At 39.7% G+C, this 21,889-nt stretch overlaps 1 protein-coding gene across 1 annotated transcript in view; it reads left to right on the top strand.

Annotated features, from left to right (window-relative positions):
• CAB39 (calcium binding protein 39) overlaps positions 1-21,889 on the top strand; it is a 99,214-nt gene that overhangs the window by 45,124 nt on the left and 32,201 nt on the right. The window contains exon 3 of the mRNA XM_025278436.3: positions 21,557-21,721. Within this exon, the coding sequence (XP_025134221.1) occupies positions 21,557-21,721 (165 nt within the window). The remainder of the gene's footprint in view (positions 1-21,556; positions 21,722-21,889) is intronic.

Below are 21,889 nucleotides of genomic sequence, written 5' to 3' on the forward strand. Positions count from 1 at the left end.
TTAATGAATTATTTTTCTGCTTCCTCATACTACTCTTAAGTGAAACAGTTTTTTAAACTGAGTGCGTGAGGATGAAAAAACTACAATGATAGCTTTTGTAACTCGGGCAAGAGGTCAACACCATCAGTGAAAATGGCAGCATTGGAAAAATGCAAATTATGTATTTACATTGATATGAAAACAGTTTTGACCTCATTGACCCCTTGAAAGGGTCTCAGGGAACCTTTTTCAGTAACACAGAGGTTGAGAATTCCTGCTCTAAACCTAAGCAAAAATAGACCTCCTGCTATTAGGATAAACAAAGCAAAGAGAATTAGTTGAACTTTTGAAAAATAAGTTTTGTTTCAAAGAAAGGGGACAACTCTGAAGATCACTTCATACAAATTACTTATTCTGGAATAGATTATTAATAGAGAGGAAGACCCTGAACTTTGTGGTTTCACTTTCTTGTCAAGATTCAGGAGACGTCGCTAATACAAATGGTAAAAAGGGAAATGAGACCTGAAAACAATGGAAAGATAAAATATTACCACTAAATTAAACACCATGAAAAACGACTTTGATATCATATTTAAAACTGAAAACTTGAAGATTAGGATGCTTTGTATGATTTGTTATCTAGCATTGTTCTGGAAATTCTAGGCAATACATAAAGAAATGGTGTAGAAATTAAAAATACATCTATTTCAAATAAAGAAGGGAAATTACAGTGTTGACATATTTGTGTATCTTTACAAAACACAGAGGAATCAATGTGAATGTGAGCGTTCACTAGGGCAGCTAAATAAAAAATCCATAGCTTCCCTAAATATCAATCAAAATGATCTAGAAATTATAATTTTTTAGGAAGTATTTTATTTGTAGTAACAACAAATAAATAGGGATCTGGGAATACTTTATCAGGAGGTGTGCAGAACCTGTCCATGTCATTGGACAATATAGTTAAGATATCTTATCAAATCAGTTCTTAAGCTTAAAGCTATTCCATTCACATCACAGCAGGATCTTTTTGTATCTTGACAAAAAATGATTATGAAGTTCTGGAAGAATAAAGAGCTGTAAAGTGCTGGAATTTAAGGAATATGAATTCTACTTTGTTTTGAAGGAAAGCACACATTTCATACTTCCACTCTCAGTCTTCTCGATCATGATTAGTGAGACACCATCCTTCTAGTTGTTCAGGCCAAAAGATTTGAGTCATCCATGACTCCTTTCATACTTCCCAGATCCAATTCATGAGCAAATTCATCCACTTTATTGGGGTGGGGAGTGTTAAAAAGCCAGAATCTAATGACCCCTTCACCCCATTTTCCTGGTTCCCACTCTGGCCTAAGCTATTGTTAGGTTTGCTCTGCATTGCTGCAGTGTTCTTCTAACTGGTCCCCCACAACCATAATGATTCTTTCAAAACATGCATCAAATAATATTTCCCTTAGAGTAAAAGTCAAAATCCTTACAGGAGCTGAACTAAGTTCTACAGGTCAAATCCTGCCTAGGCCCGTTTTTGTAAGGCTCATGAGATAAGAATGATTTTTACATTTCTAAAGGATTGGTTTTAAAAGCAAAGAAAACTATGCAACAGAGACTCTGTGTGGCCTGTAAAGCTTAAAATATTTTCTGTTTGGTGTTTTTACCTAAAAATAAATGCCCATCCTTGCCCTGGTCAGTCAGGCCCGTCCCTTCTCCTAGTACTCCAGCCAACGTTGGCTTGCTTTTCCTCATGCATTCCAGTCCACCCCTGCCTCGAGGCTTTTGCATTGGGCTGTTCTCTTTGCCTGGAATGTTCTTCCCCCAACTCTCTGCTTGATTTGTCCCATTGTTGCCTTCAAGTCTTTGCTCAAATATTGCTTTCACCCAACCCTCTATTTAAAGTGCCACCTAGTCCTGGGCATTCCTGTTTACCCAATCTTGCTGTTTTCTGTGTATCACTTAACATCTTTAATATACTTAATGATTTTTTTTAATTAGTTCTTCCCTCTGTTAGAACATAAGCCTTCCAAAGACAGCACCATAATTATTTTTTATTTATTGAAAATGAAATTCAGAGTTAACATGAGACACTGTCAGCTTGTATCTCTTCTAAACTCTTAGTGTCTACTGAATAGGATAAAACATGTATTACTGAGGATGTTGTAATAATTTGTATGTTGAGTTTATGACCAGTAAGAGAGTATCCCAACCAGGTATCTTCTGAATTTTATGAGGTGGCCAAGTATCACATTCCTTACAGTACTGCCACCCACACAGATAGATAAATGACCCTTCTCAAGAGGTCTACCCTGTTAGTCCTAGTATCTTCCATATTGTTTTGTGTTTATTATCTTCCTGTGTAGTTCAGGATGCCCAGTGGACACTTTTCATGATTGGATGAATAATTATACCCAGTGGATCTAATTAATGGATAACCAAGCACCTAGGCCTGGTGGGCTGCAGTCCATGGGGTCGCTAAGAGTCGGACACGACTGAGCGACTTCATTTTCACTTTTCACTTTCATGCATTGGAGAAGGAAATGGCAACCCAATCCAGTGTTCTTGCCTGGAGAATCCCAGGGATGGGGGAGCCTGGTGGGCTGCCGTCTATGGGGTTGCACAGAGTCGGACACGACTGAAGCGACTTAGCAGCAAGCACCTCGGCAGGTTTTTGGTGACCTGTTGCAGGATACTGTCCCCAACTCTAAACTTTTGATAACATTTATTATCACTGAGGAAGGGCTTAATCAACAGAGCTTGTGAATGACAGAAATTGGAGAAGAATAGAAGACTCTGTAGGTGACTAAATCAGGCACCACAGAAGGGTTAATTAGCTGGGAGAAGGGGGGCAGGAGGAAGGATATGATTGTAACTGATAAAGTGCAGCACAGATACAAGTATCGCTCTGTATAAGGGTCTGAAAAAGCAGATGGGATACCAAAGGAGAAAATAAAATATAATCACTAAAAGTATTTGATTAAACCAAAAGAAGGCAGAAAAAGAGGAAAGAACAGCATTATAGAATGGGTAGAACAAATGGAAAACAAATACCAGAGATTAGACTCAAATGTACTGTATCAATACTCACATTTAATATAAATGTCTGAATATTCCAGTTAAAAGGCAGTGCTTGTCAGGTTGGATATGAAAGTCCTAACTGAATAAATTTAGAGATTATCATATTAAGGGAAGTATGTCAGAAAGAGAAAGACAAATACCATATGACATCACTTCTATGTGGAATTTTTAAAAAATTATATAAATGAACTAATTTACGAAATAGGAGTAGACTCACAGACATAGAAAACAAACTTGTGATGTCCAGAAAGTATAGCAGGGATAAATGGGGAGTTTGGGATTAACATACACATTACCATATATATAAAAGGTAAACAACAAAGACCTGCTGTACAGCACAGGAAACTGTATTCAGTATCTTGTAATAACCGAAAAAAGAATGTTACATATGTAACTGAAATCACTTCCCTATATAATTGAAATCACTTTGCTGTACACCTGAAACTAGCATACTATTACAAATTAACTTACTTCAGTTTTTAAAAAGAAGAAAAGTCCTAACTGTATGTGCCTACGAGAAATGCACTTTGAAGACAAGTAAAAGGATGGAGAAAGATATACCATGTTAACACTTGTCAAAAGAAAACTGAAATAGCTTTATTAATATCAGACAAAAATAGATTTCAGAGAAAATAGTATCAGGGATAGATATTTCATGATAAAATAGGGGTCAGTTAATCCAAGGGACATTTCAACCTTAAATGTTTATGCACCTAATAACAGCTTTAAAACAAAGCAAAAACCAATAAAACTATGAAGTGAAACAATTAAATCCACAATTAAAATTGGAGATTTTGATTCCCCAATCTCAAGTGATTGATAAAAGAAGTCTGTTAGGCATACCAATAGATCAGTGGGACAGAAGAGAGAATCCAGAAATAAAACCTACATGTGTATGGAAATTTTTTGCCAAAGATGAAAATGCAGTTCAGTGGAGCAAGGATAGTAGTTTTAATAATTGGTGCTGAAACAACCTAATAGCCACATGTACAAAAAATATGTTGGACGCATGCCTCATGTCATATGCAAAAATTAATTCAAAACGGATCACACAACTGAATGTAAAACCTAAAATTTTAAAGCACCTGGGAAACAGGAGAAAAATCTTCATAACCTTGGGATAGGCAAAGAATTCTTAGATGTGATACCAGAAGCATACTCTATAAAAGAAAAAAATAATAAATAGGAATTCATCAGCACTAGAACCTTCAAGTCTTCTAAAGACACTGTTAAAAGAATGAAAAGACAAACCACAGACTGAGAAAATCTTTGCAAAGCATATATTTGATGAAAGATTGCATCAAGAATACTTAAAGAACTCTTAGAACTTTATAAGAAAACAATTAAAAAAAATGGATTCCATATACACTTCACCAAAGATGATACACAGATTTCAGATACTAATACAATATTGTGAAGTAATTAGCCTCCAATTAAAATAAATAAATTTAAATTAAAAAATAAAAATAAAAGGTAAAATACAGATTTCAGATAAACACTTGCAAAGATGTTCATCATAGGAAATTGCAAAGTAAAGCTATGATGAGATAACCACTACACACCTATCACGATGGCAGGTATTGAAAATACCAGCTATATCAAATGTTAGTGGTTGTGGTGAGCAGTTAAAACTGCTGGTAGGAATGTAAGATAATATAGCTACTTTGGAAAACAGTTCGTCAGTTTCTGGAAAAGCTGAACTTACATCTAGCCATTTCACTCCCAAGTATATACCCAAGAGAGCGAGAAGCATATGTCCATACAAAGACTGAACATAAATGTTGATTGCAACTGTATTTGGAAGGGTCCAAAACAGGAAGTAGCCCAAGTACGTGAATAAACCAGTATGACACGTCCATAGAATGGAATATTAGTCAGCAATAAAAAGGAACAAACTCTTGCTGTATACAGCAACGTGAGTGAATCTCAAAATAATGTGTTAAGTGAAGGAAGCCAGGCTATAAAGAATACATAATGTATGATTTTGTTTATATTACAGAACCGTGAATAGCTGCAGTGACAGAAGGTAGATGAGTGGTGGGCAGGTTAGAGTGGGGTTGGTGGAATGAGGGGATTATAGCAGGATCATGGTAGTCATGGATAGGTTCACTTGTCTTAGAGCTGTGGACCTAAGTCCAGAGGTATCAGCTTGTACACTTTAAATAGGGCTTCCCTTGTGGCTCAGCTGGCAAAGATTCTGCCTGCAATGCAGGAGACCTAGGTTCAATCCCTGGGTTGGGAAGATCCGCTGGAGAAGGGAAAGGCTACCCACTCCAGTATTCTGGCCTAGAGAATTCCATGGACTGTATAAATATGGACACTTTAAATATGTGTGTTTTGTTGTATGTTAACTGTAACTCAATTAGAAGGGAAAGGGACTCTCCATGTAGCAGCTGAGGTATAGGTAACTTAGAACCATAGATGTTTACCCTAAGAAGGAATAGACCATGTAATAAAGCATCCAGAGAGACTGTTAAAAGCCTAGGTTGCAATAGTAGAGAAACAGCAGCCTCAGAGTGACCATCTTCTGCTCTGTGTAGACAAGTCCATACAGAGTTTGTGGAGAAGCTCGAGTGTTGAGAGGGGAGTGACCAGGTTAGCACCGAAATTCAGAGTCCTGCCATGAGAAACAGTTGAAGGAACTGGAGATGTAGAGAGAGAATCAAATTTGAGTCCTAGTGCTGTTAGTAAAATGTTTTTAGGGGATCATTTTATGTTAGAGAAGCTTCTAGACTGACAGAAGATAGACTTAAGAACTGTGAGTGGAGATAAAACAGGGAGTCCAGTTTCATCTCGATATTCGGGAAAATAAGTGGAAGTTAGCTTCCACAGGAAATAGCAGGTTTCCTGTCTCAGGGTTTGTGTTGGTGTGGGTTAGGTGATCACTTAGGTCTTGTAGAATGAATTCAAGCTTTGTATGATTGACACATCCTTACATTGATACAACACCGTTACTTTGCAAGGTGCCTTTGTAGAAAATAGGCCCCCATCTTATTTAGAGGTAAAATAGTTATTATTCTCATGATCCATGTGAAGAAAGCTTGTTTCCAAGGACATTCATTATAGTAGAATCAGAGGTGGTATTCACTCCTAGCTCTGCTAAACCTGTGGTAAAATTTTGTCTTTATCTCCTTTGTTCTTGATATCCATGGGCATTTTCTCATTCATTTCTTGTGATCTTATAAACAAAATGATAAATATAACATTTGAATGTTTCTTTTTTTATAGTATGTTGATATTTTTCCTTATACTGTATGGTACACAGTTGCCATATTAAGAATTGTCTGTAATAGAAATAGATTACTCCCTTAGGAACTGGGTCATACCTTTTAAAGAGAATTTGAAAACTACTTTCCTTATACCTTTAGAAAAAAGTGGTTTATCTTACCATCTTTATTTTTAGGTAACTGGAGCATGGGAGTTGGGTGGAATGGAATTTGTTCTCTCATTGCTCACAGCCACAGAGATCTGGTATACATAATGACTGTTTACACACTCTTTGCCACTGCATGCTATATAAAGAAGGTATAGCTGCCTTGCTCAGCTTATACTTGGTTTCCTTCTTCACTGTGAATGCATGTGTTCACAGGATTGAATAGCTATATTCACTTATTTCATGAGAGGACTAAGTTTGCTGGCATATTTAAGAGGGGGGAAGGGAGTAGTCTTTTCATAGCATAGCCATTTAACAGTGACTCATGGTTACTAAACTTGTTTAGAGTAATCTTTGACACCAGAAGGTTATTAATAGGCTTTTCTTAGCCCATGATCTTTCAGTTTAGTATACTCAGATATTTTCTTTAGTAGAGAGACACATATATGTATAGGATTTTTTTTAATTTAGAAATTAATTCGATAATAAAATTGGTCTTATTTGAGTATTTAGTGCCAACAATGTTCCTCAGTTTACTTTTAGATTCCATCTCACATCTTTTATCTTGATTTACTTTAAGAACTTCCTCTTTTAAATGAGGTCATCTAATAAATCGCTTTTTGAGAATGAATTGATATTTGAGGCAATAAATACAGGCTGGAAATATTTAGAGGACTTTTGTTTAAAATTATTCTTTTGCATAAGAGTGGGTATAAAGAAACTCAAAAAATGTATAATACAAAATAATAAATGATATGAGCCCCCTCCTTGTCAAAAAAATCTGGGTTTTTTGAGGAATTTCTCAATAATAACAATTAGTTGCATGTAAATTAGAATAAACTTGATTGTATAAACCAGTAGTGAACAGAAGAATGGAAAATTCTGCTTAATAGATCACTTCAAAATTTTTTCTAAAAAGAGGACTTTATAAATAACAATTCCCATGTGATTATGTTACCTTCTATGGAGTTCCATACTCACAGTAATTGGCAGGACAGGTTTTTATTTTGTTGTTTGCTTTCAAAAGATGACAATAGAAGTAATTACTGTCATCAGTTCCATTGTCACCTTTTGCAAAAGATTCCCAACTTGATTGAATCCATAGACATTTTAGTGCCCTTCCATATAGGGCAGACAGATGGGCACATGGATCAAATTTTGTCTTTGTTCTTAAGGAATTTATAATCTAATAGAAGGGCTTCCCTGGTAGCCCAGATGGTAAAGAGTCTACCTGCAATGCAGGAGACCTGGGTTTGATCCCTGGGTCAGGAAGATCCCCTGGAGAAGGGAATGGTACCCACTGTAGTCTTCTTGCCTGGAGAATGCCAAGGACAGAGGAGCCTGGCGGGCTACAGTCCACAGGCTCACAGAGAGTCAGACATGACTGAGTGACTAACACACACACAGAGGAAATAGATATGTCAAATAATATAATACAGTATAGAGATACTTGGAGGTATGAATGAAATTCTGCAGGAACCCAGAGAATAAAGCAGTTACTACCTCTGTCAGAGACAGGTACAGAGATAGCGTGCAGTGACATTTGAACTGGTTTAAAAGTGTTTGGCAAGTTGAGAGTGAAAGGGAACAAAATGTGAAACATCTTAAAGTATGGCATGGCCAGAAAACAGTGACAAGTTTAGGGTGATTTTGTAGGAATGATTAGAGGAGAATGTGGTAGATTGAAAAGGGCCTTATATACAACCTAAAGATAGACTGAGGGAGCTAAAGAAATCTATTGTTGTTTTTCGGCTTTGTTTTAAATCTTTAAATAATTTTTAATTCACAGGAAGTTGCAAAAAAGTATACAGGAAGATCCCATGTACCTTATACTCAGCTTCCCCCAGTGGTAACGTCTTACTTACTTAACTATATACAAAATCAAGACAAGGAAATTGACATCGGTACAGTCCACAGGCTTCATTCACCTTTTCCCAGTTTTACAATTTTTGAGTGTATGTGTCTCTGCAGTTTCATCACATGTGTAACCACTACCACAACCAAGAATCAGAAATTCTCCATCACCACAAGCCCCCTCTTGCTATTCCTTTATAGCCATCTCCTCTCCCCTATCCATAACCCTTGCTGGCAATCACCGATCTGTTCTTGGAACCTATAATTTTGTTATTTCAAGAATGCCTTATAAATAGAATCATATAGTATGTAACCTTTTGAGACTGGCTTTTTTTCTCCCTACCCAGCTTAATTTCCCAAGAGATCTGTGCAAGTGGTTATTAGTATCACTGATTCCTTTTGATTGCTGAGTGGTATTTCATTCCATTAATATACCATAGTGTGTACATAGGGTGAATGTTTAAGTAGAATGTTTCCAGCTGGGGCTATTACAAATAAAGCTACTGTGAATATTTTCATAAACATATTTTGTGTGAAAATAAATTTTCTTTCCTCTAGAATAGATGGCCAAGAGTATAGTTCTTGGCTCATACAGTAAGAGCAGGTTTAATTTTATAAGAAACCAGCAGCCTCTTTCCCACTACATTCCACTAGTAATGTTTCACAGTCATAGATGGGATGAGATTTGAAGTGTTGAACTGCTGGACTTAATGGCAGAAGATTAACTTGGTATGAGGACTCTGATGACAAGGAAGTCTTAAGAGTAAAGAGGAGAGGTAAGATGTGAGACTAAATTTCTGAGGAAGAATTGAAAGGATTTGATGGGTATCCAGAAGGGGGTGACAGGATGAGATGGTTGGATGGCATCACCGACTCAATGGACATGAGTTTGAGCAAACTTGGGGACATAGTGAAGGACAAGGGAAGCCTGGTATGTGGAGGTCCATGGAGTTGCAAAGAATTGGACACAACTGAGCGACTGAATGACGACAACAATGTAATTAACTATAGATTCATATATCCTTTGGCCTATCCTTCTACCCACCAGATATTTTCAGAGCGTGAGTCCTTAAACTGTGTCCCAGGTTAGCACAGTACTGGTTTTGTAAATAAAGTTTTATTGGAACTCAGCATACCCATTCGTTGATACATTGACTATGGCTGCTTTCCTGCTGCAATGGCAGAGTTGAACAGTTGTGACAAAGACCATGTGACCCACAGAAAGACAGCTGCATCCTTATCGAAAGAAACTTGATAAGATGCTTTTTGATGAGGTGGATTATAACAAGGTGCTTATTTTAGTTAGAAATTGGAGGTAGGGGTGACGTGCAGGAAAAGTATGTTTGTTTTGCTTTTTTTAAAGGTTTTTATTTAACCATTAAAAAATTGAAGTATAGTTACTTTACAATGTTATGTTAATTTTAGGTGTATAGCAAAGTGATTCAGTTAGTATGTGTGTGTGTGTGTATGTGTGTATATTCATATATATTTTTTCAGATTCTTTTCCTTTATAGGTTATTACAAGATCTTAAATATAGCTACCTATGGTATACAGTAGGTCCTTGTTCATTTTATATATAGTGGTGTATATATGTTCATCCCAACTCCTACTAATTTATCCCTCCCCGCTCCTTTCCCATTTGGTAACCATAAGTTTGTGTTCTATGTCTGTGAGTCTATTTCTGTTTTGTAAATAAGTTCATTTATATTATTTTTTCCTGCTCCCCATTGAAGTGATATCATGTATTTGTCTTTCTTTGTCTGACTTACTTTACTTAATGTGATCATCTGTAGGCCCATCCATGTTGCTGCAGATGGCATCATTTCATTCTTTTTTTTATGGCTGAGTAATATTAATATTTTTGTTTTGCTTGTAAACTTAAATGTTCTGCAAACATGCAAAGGGTGCTCTGAAAACGCAAGTTAGCCATGGTTTCGGTGCTCTTTCTACCTTCATCGACTTTTTCAGTTTCACCCTATCCTTATTTGTCTGTTGGGTCTCTATACAAGATCTTTAATTTGAGAAATGATGGCAGCAGGATTAGGAAGTATGTTATCAGTGCCCCCAAAACATTTAAAAACCACGGGTTTGATGACCTCTGACATCTCTTTCAACGTTTAAGATACTGTGATTCCATATTGAGGCATCCCTTCAAACTTAACATATTCAACTCAGAATTCATCTTCTCTGTTCCAGAATTGGTCTCTTCCTGATTGCCTAGCTTAAGAAATGTTGGCTTTCTGGCTCAAAACCTTAGAGCATCAGATTCTTTCTCTTTACTTCAGTATCTGCCAAAGTTCTGTTCATTTGAAATCATTTGATGAGGAGAGATGAGGCTGAAATTTGCAACCTCTCCCTCTCTGCCTTTTTGTAAGCACTCTGTAGGTAATGTGGGAGTGTGGGTGTTTGGGTACATATGTGTGTGCTAGTATGTGTTCATTCCAAAACTTAGGGAAGTTCAGCAGAGCATAAAAGGAAAACTAAAGCTCATCCCCAGTCCACTCCTGCATGCAGTGACTACTGTTAATGCAGTGGGACAGCCTCTCGGATTCTCATTCATATTCTCAGTCTCTCTCTCTTTCTGGGGCAGGTAAGTTACTCAACCCGAGGTCATGTTATTTTAGGTCCTGGTTTGTTTGTTAATTTTAAATCTTTGCATGTCAATATAGATCTACTTAATTGTTTTCAAAGCTTGCCATAATCTTCCATTTTATGGGTACATCATTATTTAACTAGTTCCATTCAGGTGGTTTTTTTTTTTTTTTTTGCTGCGTCTTGCAGCACACATGGGATCTAAGTTCCCTGATAGAACTCATGTGCCCTGCAGGGAAGTACAGAATCCTAACCCCTGGCCTCCAGGGAATTCCCAGAGATAACTTTTACTTCTGGTCTTTCACTGTAGTAAGTAACCCTGCTTGTACGTACATTTGTGTGTAATTATCTGTTTCCCCAAGGTGAATTCCTTAGATGTATAATGGGTGACTCAGAGGGATTGCACCTTTTAAAACTTTTTGGTTTTTTTGTTATATTTTACTAAATTGCCGTCCAATAAAGTTGTACCAATTTATTTTTCCACTACCAATGTATCTTCCAGAAGTCTTTGTTTCTGATAGGTGGGGGAAATATTTTATCATTTTCAATTCAGTCCAGTCACTCAGTCATGTCTGACTCTTTGCGACCCCATAGACTGCAGCACGCCAGGCCCTGTCCATCACCAACTCCCAGAGTTTACTCGAACTCATGTCCATTGAGTCAGTGAGGCCATGCAACCATCTCATCCTCTGTTATCCCCTTCTCCTCCTGCCTTCGATCTTTCCCAGCATCACAGTCTTTTCAAATGAGTCAGTTCTTTGCAGTTTATCATTTTAAGCTAATATTATTATATTAGCTTATATTATAAAGTAGTATATCTTCTTTAAGATATCTATTTGTCAAGAATATCTTCTTGTCTTTTAATTTCTGAATTAGCTATATCTGTACTTCAGCATTTTACTCTTGCTCTGCTTAAGTGTGCTGTGAATTAGTAAGTTAGGCTTAACAAGTAACTTTTATCCATTAAAACTTGGGGCAAAGGGGAGAGTATACCCAGTCTTGTACTCCACCAGATAAACCCTGTACCTCCATCTGTGAGTAGACACCTTGTCACCTTTCACCTCCTACCATGAGGCCACTTTGGAGTCTTCTGAGTAGTTGGGCTTTGTTGGGACCAGAAGAGGTGTGGGTGATAAGGACTTTGAGCACTGCAGGGACGTGGTCTGCAAGCCCTAGTGGGAGAGTGAGGAATACCTCTGGTGTGAAAATGTTTCTTGCATCACAGCTTTGTGTCTGAGTGGTTGCCACTGATGATGGTAAAATGGTACAGGCCTGGGTAGTGTGGGAACATGGTGTTCAGGGGAAGAGATTTAATATGACCCCTGAAGTTTTGGAAGTCTTGAACTAGGCCACTAATGTTAGGCTTGCTAGTTGCTTTTTTCCCACCTCTTTGTATTTTTTGATGAGAAAGCAGGCAGCAGGGAAGTCTCACAGCCTTAGTTCTAATTGGGGGAGTTATTATGGGCACAACCCTTAAAAATTTGAAGTATTTACTTGTCTCCTCACCCTGGTAGGTAAAGAAGTATGGTTCTGATATTGTCACTGCCAAGTCGCTTCAGTCGTGTCCGACTCTCCACGACCCCATAGACCGCAGCCCACCAGGCTCCTCCATCCCTGGGATTCTCCAGGCAAGAATAGTGGAGTGGGTTGCCATTTCCTTCTCCAGATATTGTCACTAGTGAGGTGAATAGTTGGTATGAACTTTAGAGTATTGGTTGCTACTTAAGTAGATCCTGTACCTTACATTGTTTGATGTAAAAATATTTTTAAGATACTGATTAGAAATAAAGTTGTCTCCAACTGGTTATTTGTGGAAGTCAATGAGGCTTCATGGCATGAGATTAATATGCCTGCCCCCAACCCACCCTACCCAGGCCTTGCCTCTGAGAAGCTCTGCCAAGCCTTAGACCTTCTCCTCTGTGACTCTGCTCAACAGAGGTGTCCCCGAACTCCCACTATATGGCCACTTAGTAGAATCACACAGGGTAAACCACTTCCCTGAAGCTGTAAGACAAGTCAGCTGCGAGTGAGTGAGGCACAATCCACATTTTCCAGTCAAGTGAGTGGGCTTATCATGGGCGTAGGGGTGGAGGGCAGTTCTCTCACATGTTTTTCTTCATGACCAGGTATTTATAAAGCAGTTGGCCACTGTTAGTAGTCTATACCCATGAAGCATATTAATACTCTGAGACTCACTGGCCACTGGCATCTGTGTCTCAGAACACCACATTTTACTGACAAAATGTCCCAGCCGGTTAGTTCAGTGTTAACAACATCTTGGAAGTCAGACTGTGTGTTAGTCACTGTCTCATTCACGGTGGAGGGAGGGAGGTAAGCAGGCCCTTTCTGAAGCCCTTGAGTGTTAGGAAATGAGAGGTGTGGAGGAGAGGCTAGAGCAGTACAAGGTGGCAACTGCTGCAGCAGGAGGAGAATGGCGGGAGCCAGGACGGGCTCTGGAGGGGAGAGGAGGAGTGTGGGCATCCAAGCCGCTGGAGCAGAGACAGAGCCTCCAGGGCAAGAAGGCAAGAGTAGAGGAAAACTGGGAGGACCTTTGCTGGGGATCTGACATCATAAGAAAAGAGTACCCTTCCCCAAATGTTAACATTTTATGTAGCTGCAGTACAGTGATCAAATCAGGAAGCGAACATTGATATGCTATACTGCTACTACTAACTAATCCACAGGCCTTTTTCACATTTCCACTGTTGTCCTGCTAATGTGTTTTTTCTGGGCCAGGATCCCATTCAGGATCACACATTGCATTTAGCTGTAACATCTCCTTAGTCTCCATTAATCAGGAACAGTTTCTCAGTCTTTGACTTTTATGACCTTGGCACTTTTGAAAAACACTGGCCAGTTATATTGTAGACTGTCGCTTAATTTGGGTTTGGCTGATATTCCTCATGAGTCAACGTAGGTGATGCCTTTTTTGGCAAGAAAAAAACAGAAGTGATGTGTGCTTTGCAGTGTATCCTGTCAGCAGGCGCATGAGGTCAGTAGTCTCAGTGCTGTCGAGCACATGGTTAAAGGGCATCTCCATGTAAAAAGAATGCTTTTGTTACTAGTAAGTCTCTTAGGGGAGTGAGCATCTTTGTATAAAAGTCCCCAAGTGATTTTGGTGTATCTCCAGGGTTGAGACAAAGAATGGCAGAAATAAATCAGGGTGGATTGAGGAAGTCGAAGATGTTTTCAAGTCTTGTCTCAGTATGGGGGAAGTGAAGCTAGCTGTTCAGATATGGACCAGAGAAAGAGAGCTAAGGTCTCTGGAGGAAAGTGGAACAGTTTTGGAATATTTGCTGCTGGGAGTGGCCGGTGGAGAAGTCCATCCAGTTTGAAGGAATGTTTCTGGCTGAGTGAAGGTAGTTGAACAACATGAATTTTCTTGAACCAGGTGTACACAGATTCCATCACCTTCTCTACCCTGCGGCTGAAGCAGAGAAAGTTTTCAGTAAAGAACATCCGATGTTATTTAGGGAAGAGAACTGGAACTATGAGCACGGGCAGCCCTGAAACTTGCAGGCTTAGCAGGACAGGTATAACATGACCAGTAAGGAGCCCAGGTGTCATGGTGATCTCAGCAGCTTGACAAGGGTACAGTTGTGAGGAGCTGTAAGTGTGAATAGCTTACTTAGTAGGTGTGAGGGGACAAGCTGGGAGGTGGCAGATAAGGCGGATGTGGTCAGAGGCAGAGAACATGTGGACAGAATGCAGGCTGGCCAGACAGTGGGCACTGGTCAGGGTCCCTAATGTGAACGGTGACTAAGGGAACCAAGTGAAATCTAAATGAGAACAGCTAAGTTTATTTATTCTGTACGTGGCATCTTCATTCAGTAAATTCTTGCTGCATCGCCTTTTCTGGTGAAACACTACATAAGCTTTTCAGATCATGTTTAGTTTAATATATGGTCATTTTTATTTCTTTTTTAAGCTTTTTTTAAAAATCAACTTGTAATTTATATAATGGGGAACAGAAATTACACAAATGGTTGAAATATGCATAAAATTAAAAGTCATCAGTTGAGATATGAACTTGATTATTCTTATATATCAGGCCTGTTAATAAACAATAAAGTTGATGAATTTTAGGGAATTCCCTGATGGTCCAGTGGTCAGGACTCAATGCTTTCACTGCTGAGGGCACAGATTTGATTGCTGGTTGGGAGCGAGGCCAAAAAAATAAAACTTTAAAAGTTGATGATTTTTAGTTTTTCTTTTGTATCATGCTGCTGATTATCCTATGTGGATGGTGACTAACCATGGAAGTACTCAGGTTTGGAAGTCTCTTGTTCCCAGTGCCATTCTCTACTTCGGAGTAGTTTGAGTCAACCTTTTATCTGTTAAGCCCTATTCTAGTCTTCAGCTTTTTATTTGGCAGTTTTTCAAGGTGTGATTGGTAGACCTGTTTACATATGTCAAGCTATATACTTAGTTGTTTGTTAGAAATCTTAAACATTTAGGCAGGGGTATCGTGGGGACGAGTGAAAAAGAGAGAAGCAGAAATAAGACAGTTGTTACAAACATAGTGAAAACTTTGATCTATTTCTCTCATTCCCTTTGTTATTTTACTCTTTAAAAATTAAAATGTGAATTGTAAACCATTCAGACATATCTGAAATACAGCAGGTGCAAAGTGAGAGTATTGTTACCTTCCCCCTAGGCAGGCGGTACTCATTCTGGTGTGTATTCTCCAAAACTACTTGGAGGAAACGGGGAGCTGGGTTCCTTGCTCACCACTGTCACTCTGCCGGGTAGGTTCCCTTCACTTTTCTTGGTGAGATGCTGCAAAGTGTCCTTCCTTCAGGTGCCTGTATCTGCACTTCTTTTTAAGAGGAATTCCTTGATTTTTATGGTGTAAGAACAGCACGTTTCCCTACATCCGGTGTCCATCTGCATTTTATATCCAGCAATCACGTGTGCTCATGTTCAGTCAGGTATGTACGGAGCCTCTGCAAGCATGGGGCTTCTGATGGGGCAGGAGGACGCGGACATGAGCTGAAAATCACAGGGGAGAGCAGGGTTGCTTGTAGCTGTGAGAGACTCTGAGGAAGAGGCAGGAGGACGGAGTTGCCTCGGAAAGACTTCTCTGAGGCGCTGACCAGAGCCGAGCCGTGAAGGGGGTGCAAGTTGGCCAGCAGGTGGGGCGCCATGTGGGCACAGAGGACATTGTGGGCTCAGGAAGCCACGTGCACAGGGGCCCAAAAGGGGCCCAGTGTGACCAGCGCTTTGGTGTGTGGATAGTGGGGAGGAACTGCAGCGCAGGGTCAGGTCAGAGGGGACATGTCCACATACAGGGTTTTATGGGCCACGTCAAAAGGGAATTTTCTGCACCCTAAGAGCAATAGGTAATTGAAGTATTTTAAGCACAAAGATTTAAGCATTTTAAGATTTAGTCAGAAATTGTCATCATTTTGTGTTGTGAAAAGATCGTCCTGGTTGTGATGTGGAGAACAGACTGTAGGGAATTCAAGTCAGTAGGCTGCTTAGTAGTCCAGACAGGAGTTATGGGGACTCCAACTTGAATGGTGATGTGGGGTCTAAATGGATGGATTTTAGAGATTCTGTGATAAATGAGATGTTGAGGCAGGGTGCTGAAGAGGGAAGCGTCAAGGATGAATCTTAAATTTCTCACATGTTATAAGAATATCATTAGTGGTATATCATTCCCTGAAATAGGGAACAAGGGAAGAACACCAGGCTTTGGGGCAAGACCATGAGTTCTGCTCTAGATGTGTTAGATCTGAGGTACTTTGAAACATCCAAGTAGAGACACTTCAAGTAGTAGTCACTGTGAGTAAACCGCTTAATACACTAGGAAGAGATAAGAGATAGAGATAAGAGATAAGAGATTAGAGATAAGAATCTGAGGCATTGCATTTAGGTGTTAATTAAAGTTGTGGGTGTGGATGAGGTCACTTTTGAAGAGATGATAGAATGAGAAGAAGGCCTTGTACTCTGCTTGGAGATAGTCCCAGTATTTAAATGACCCACTCAAGAAGGATGAGCCAAAAAGGAGACAGAAAGAGCAACCAGGAAGACAAAAAAAGAGGGTCTTGGTAAGTCACAGAGTACAGGGAGAAGCAGTTTTAAAAGAAGGGTGTAATCAACAGCTTCAAATGCTGCCAAGAGCTCACATGTAATGAAGACTAAAAATTGTATTTAATGGCAGGCAGGTCCTTGGTGGCTGTCTAAAACCTGTGAAGTACTAACTATAGAAGCCACATGGGATTGGCCTGAAGAGTGAATGGGAAAGAGATAAAGAGATGTGGACTGTAACAGACACAAGGAGATGTTTTGAGAGATTTAATTATGGGTGGGCAGTAGCTGGGGGGCAGGGGCTTATGGGGTCAAAGGAGAGCTTCTTTAATTTTGTTAATGGGAATCTAGATCATATTTAAAGTTGAGTTTGGGAGAATCAAGTAAGAGGGGAGTTGACTATATGAGCTGATAAGATAACAGACAGGATGGAGGAGATCCTGAGAAGGGAGGAGGTGAGTGGAATTCAGAAGCCAGGAAAGTTAGTATAGGTAGATGAGTATATTGGTTAGCAGAGGAGAGAACTGGATGGTGTTTTCCTCCCTTTGTGATTAGGTGATAGTGTCGTCTGCTGAAAGGGAAGAAGCGGGCTTTATGTGTGAATCCAAGGGCGTTTAATCATAGAAGTATGTTACCTTGCTTCTCTCTTCTGTTTTTTAAATCAGCTTTGTTCAGATATAACTTGCACATCACACAGTTCACCCATCTAAAGTATACAGTTCAGTAGTTCTTAGTTTATTCACAGGTAATATGCAACCGCAAACAACCACAGTCAATTTTAGAAATTTCATCACCTCAAAAAGAAACCCCATACCTTCAGCTATTCACTCCCCCTTCCCCTACCTTAGTGAATACTTCATTTTTGCTATCGTAAAGCAGAGAGTACAGTCTGAATTCAGATTTAAAATCATATCATGGTTTCAAAGCAAAGTATAAACTGAGACATATGAAGGGTTATTAAGAGCCTCAAAACTCTGATCTAGTCAGAGAAGCAGAGAAGGCTAAGCTCTACTCCTTGTTTGTTTGTTTGCTCAGTCGTGTCCGACTCCTGGCGACCCCATGGACTGTAGCCTACCAGGCTCCTCTGTCCATGGGATTTTCCAGGCAAGAGTACTGGAGTGGGCTGCCATTTCCTTCGCTAGAGGATCTTCCAGACCCAGGATTGAACCTGGGTCTCCTGCATTGCAGGCAGATTCTTTTACCAGCTGAGCCACCAGGGAAGCCCAGAGATGATTAGTAGATCATTACTGAAAGGAGCGTGACGATTCAAAGGCATACTGTTAGTCTCCATTCAGTTACTTCCATTTCAGCATTTTGGTTAATGATAAGGCCGTGGGAGGCACGCCTACCTGTCAGATTTTCAAGTGGTACAAATATGAGAGCAATAGCTGACATTTTGGATGTCCTTCACAGTCTGGAACATAGTGTTGACTGATGGGCTGTTAATGAAATTAAATAATGAGAAGAGTTAAAGCTATCATTGCAGTGTTATTCAAAGAACCGGCTTGGAATGAATAATTGCAAAAATCCTTAAAGGAGCCCTGAGCTACAGGACATTTGCCACATTTGCAGGGAAGTGGTGGCCTGGTGTCTTCTCCATCATTCCATCAGGATGGAGTTGGAGCATTAGTCCTGCCTTTCTGAGAAGGATAGTTAAAGAAGTTGAGAGGAGGTTTTCCTGGAGATTCTCTATTTAGGAGAGACAGGCAAGCTGTTCTCAGTGAGTAGTCTTCATGTGGAAGAGAAGTTCGGGTACTACCGTATCTGCCTTGCAGACCCAGGACCAGCAGACGCTATAGTAAGGCAGTGTTTGTCTCAACTATAAAATTTTCTAACAGTTTTCTGTCTAAAGTCTACTATTATTGCATTTCTAGATGCTGGAAATACTTAAGGTGAAGCAGTGTGATCATTTGGTAAGATTAGAAGGTTGTAAAAGGGAGTACCATGGACACAGATGATTCTTTAAGTACTATGAAGTGCTGATGCCCTCTGAATCTGTGCTAAGTAATCTCCCTGAAATATATTTCTGGTCATAAATATTTGTTTATTTAGCTTTTTTATAGCCTTTATGGTTTTCCACATAACTTGAATATTCTACTTTGTTGGCTTATTAGCTTTGACAGTTTTGGTTTTCTTCACTGTGTGTGTTTTTTGGGTGTCTTTTTTAGGACTTAGAGTATATGCTTTTATCACTTGTGGTTTGTCTTCAAGAAGCACTATACTGCTTTGTGTACCTCTTTGAGCTGCCGTTACCACATATTCTTGTTCTATATTTATGTCATAACCCCAGAATACAGTTGTGGTGTTGTGTTAGTCGCTCAGTCATGTCCAGCTGTTTGTGACCCCATGGACTGTAGCCCACCAGACTCCTCTGTCCCTGGAATTCTCCAGGCAAGAATACTAGAGTGGGTAGCTATTCCTTTTTTTAGGGGAACTTCCTGACCCAGGGATCGGACCCAGGTCCCCTGCATTGCAGGGAGATTCTTTACTGTCTGAGCCACCAGGGAAGGCCCTTACATATGTCATAAACCCAGAATACAGTTGTTTATACTTTAAACAAATGATACTTTAAGCATAATTTTTTAAGTTATCTTTTAAAGACTTTTTAAATAATGGAAAAATCTTTAAATCTATCCATATCTCTATTTCCAGTGCTCTTCATTCTTTTCTGTATACACAGATTCTCATCTTGAGTCTCCAATACTTCTGTAATGCAGGATTGCTGGTGACAAAATCTGTCAGCTTTTCTGTGTCTTAAAAACTCATTTCCCCTTCATTTTTGGATAATATTTTTATTAGGTATAGAATTCTGCAGTGACAGTTTAGTAACTTTAATGACGTTCCTCTGCTGTCTTTTGACTTGCATCATTTTTGTCAAGTCTGTTGTCGGTTTTTGATTCTTTGTCCGTAATGTTTTTTCCCCTCTGGTTGCTTTTAAGATTTTTTTCTCCACTGAATTTAAGCAGTTTGATTGTTTTCTCTGTTTCTTGTGCTTAGGATTTTTTTTTTTTCTTAACTTCTTGGCTTCATGGGATTATAGTTTTCGTCAAATTGGGAAAATTTTTCAGCCATTGTGTGTTCACGTTTTGTCTGACCCTCCCCCTCCCCTGGGGACTATAGCTGCACATGTATTGGGTAGGCCAAAAAGTTCATTGGGTGTTCCTGTAACTTCTGACAGAAAAATCTGAACAAATTTTGGCCAACCCAGTATAAGACTGCCTGCAGTCATCCTGTAGCTCACTGATGTGCTTTTTTCCTCCCTCTCTTTGTGTTTCATTGTGGATAGCTTTTATTGCTCTGTCTTCGTATTTACTAACCATTTCTTCCTCAGTGTCTAATCTGCTATTAATCCCATCTAGTGTAATTTTTATTTCAGAAATTGTAGTTTTTAAGTGTTTGATTTTGGTCTTTTTTTTTCCCCTAATACCTTCTGTATCTTTACTTAACATGCTCATTTTTTTCCTGAACATACTGTTTAGTTCTGGTAACTTTTAATGTCCTTGTTTAATTTCTACCGTCTGGGTCACTTTGCAAAGCTGTTACTATTGACTGGTTTTTGTCCCCATTATTGGTTGTATTTTCCACTTTTGATTCTTTGCAGGCTGGCTTTTAAGTTTTGTTGGAGAGCAGAGTTTAGTCCCCAGCTAGTTTTTTATAACTGCAGAGACAAAACCCTTGGAGAGCTCTGCTTGATGCCTGTGAACATGAGGTTTTTCCGTCACGTTGATGGGAGCCTTGCGTGAGCTCCATGGCTCTGTTCCCTGGCCTTGGGTACTTTCCTCACATGCATGTGTTCACCAGCGCTCAGCTGGAGAAGCAGGCAAGCCTTCTGCAGGTCTTTAATACTCTGCAGTGGAGCTCTCCTCTCTTGTCTTTGCCCTGATAAAGGACCCAGGCTCCCCACAGATTCCCAGCTCTGTCTCCTCACGTGGAGCTTGTCCTCCCTGTGTTGTGGTCTAGCAATGAGCTAGGGCAGTCATGAGGGTCACTTCATTTGTTTCCCTTCTCTCAGGGATCGCTCTCCTGTGCTACCCGAAGTTCGGTGTTTAAAACTAATTATGTGATAGATTTTCTCCCATTTTTTAATCTTTTTCAGGGGGATAAGTAAATCTGACCTTTGTTTTGATCTTGGCCAAAGTAGAAGCTTTTTAGCAACTTGTAATATATTGCTGACATTTTAGCTTTGCATTCAGAGCTTCTTTCAGCTTTGTCTCTTCAACCGCTCCCTCCACAACTGTTCTCTGCCTGTCCCTCACCCCCAGTTCATGCCATTCCTCCCCCTCAGTCTGCTTCTCCCCAGCCAGTCCTTGCTTGTCAGGGTGTCTCCATTCTCAGGGCAGCTCAGCTGCCTCTTCCATGTGGTTTCCCTCCCATTTGAGCAGAACTGAACCCATTCTCCCTGTTCTCTTTCTACTCTAACAGCCTGTTTTCAGTGTTGGGGTGTACAGGTTGGGCAGCTGCTGGCCTTCCCTGTTGAGCACATACATCAGTCCCCACCTGTGCAGTGCTTTACTGCTGAGGGCAGGGATGGGGCCTGCCCACCTTTGTGTCCCTTCTGTGGGTATGTAATATATAGAGAAGGTACTGAGTAAATGTAGGTGTGTTATTTATGTTTATTAAAATGAGTTGTTCTTCTCTTCTTCCCCCAAAATCAGGCTACAGAAGAAGTTTCCAAGAATCTGGTTGCCATGAAGGAAATTCTATATGGCACAAATGAGAAGGAGCCGCAGACAGAGGCAGTGGCACAGCTCGCCCAAGAACTGTATAACAGTGGGCTTCTCAGCACCCTGGTAGCTGATTTGCAGCTCATTGACTTTGAGGTAAGAAATAAGTTTTTTATTTTTCAAAAACACTAACTATTCATAGTCCTTTCCCTATGCTGTCTCTTCTGAAATGTTTTAAGATTCTTGTTGGGCTCTTGGCTCCGGGGTACTGACCAGTAAGCATGCCTGGGCTGCCTGCCTAATTAGCAGTGCTAGGTCAGGAAC

The sequence above is a fragment of the Bubalus bubalis genome, chromosome 2 (genome assembly GCF_019923935.1).
Source record: "Bubalus bubalis isolate 160015118507 breed Murrah chromosome 2, NDDB_SH_1, whole genome shotgun sequence".
NCBI lineage: Eukaryota > Metazoa > Chordata > Mammalia > Artiodactyla > Bovidae > Bubalus > Bubalus bubalis.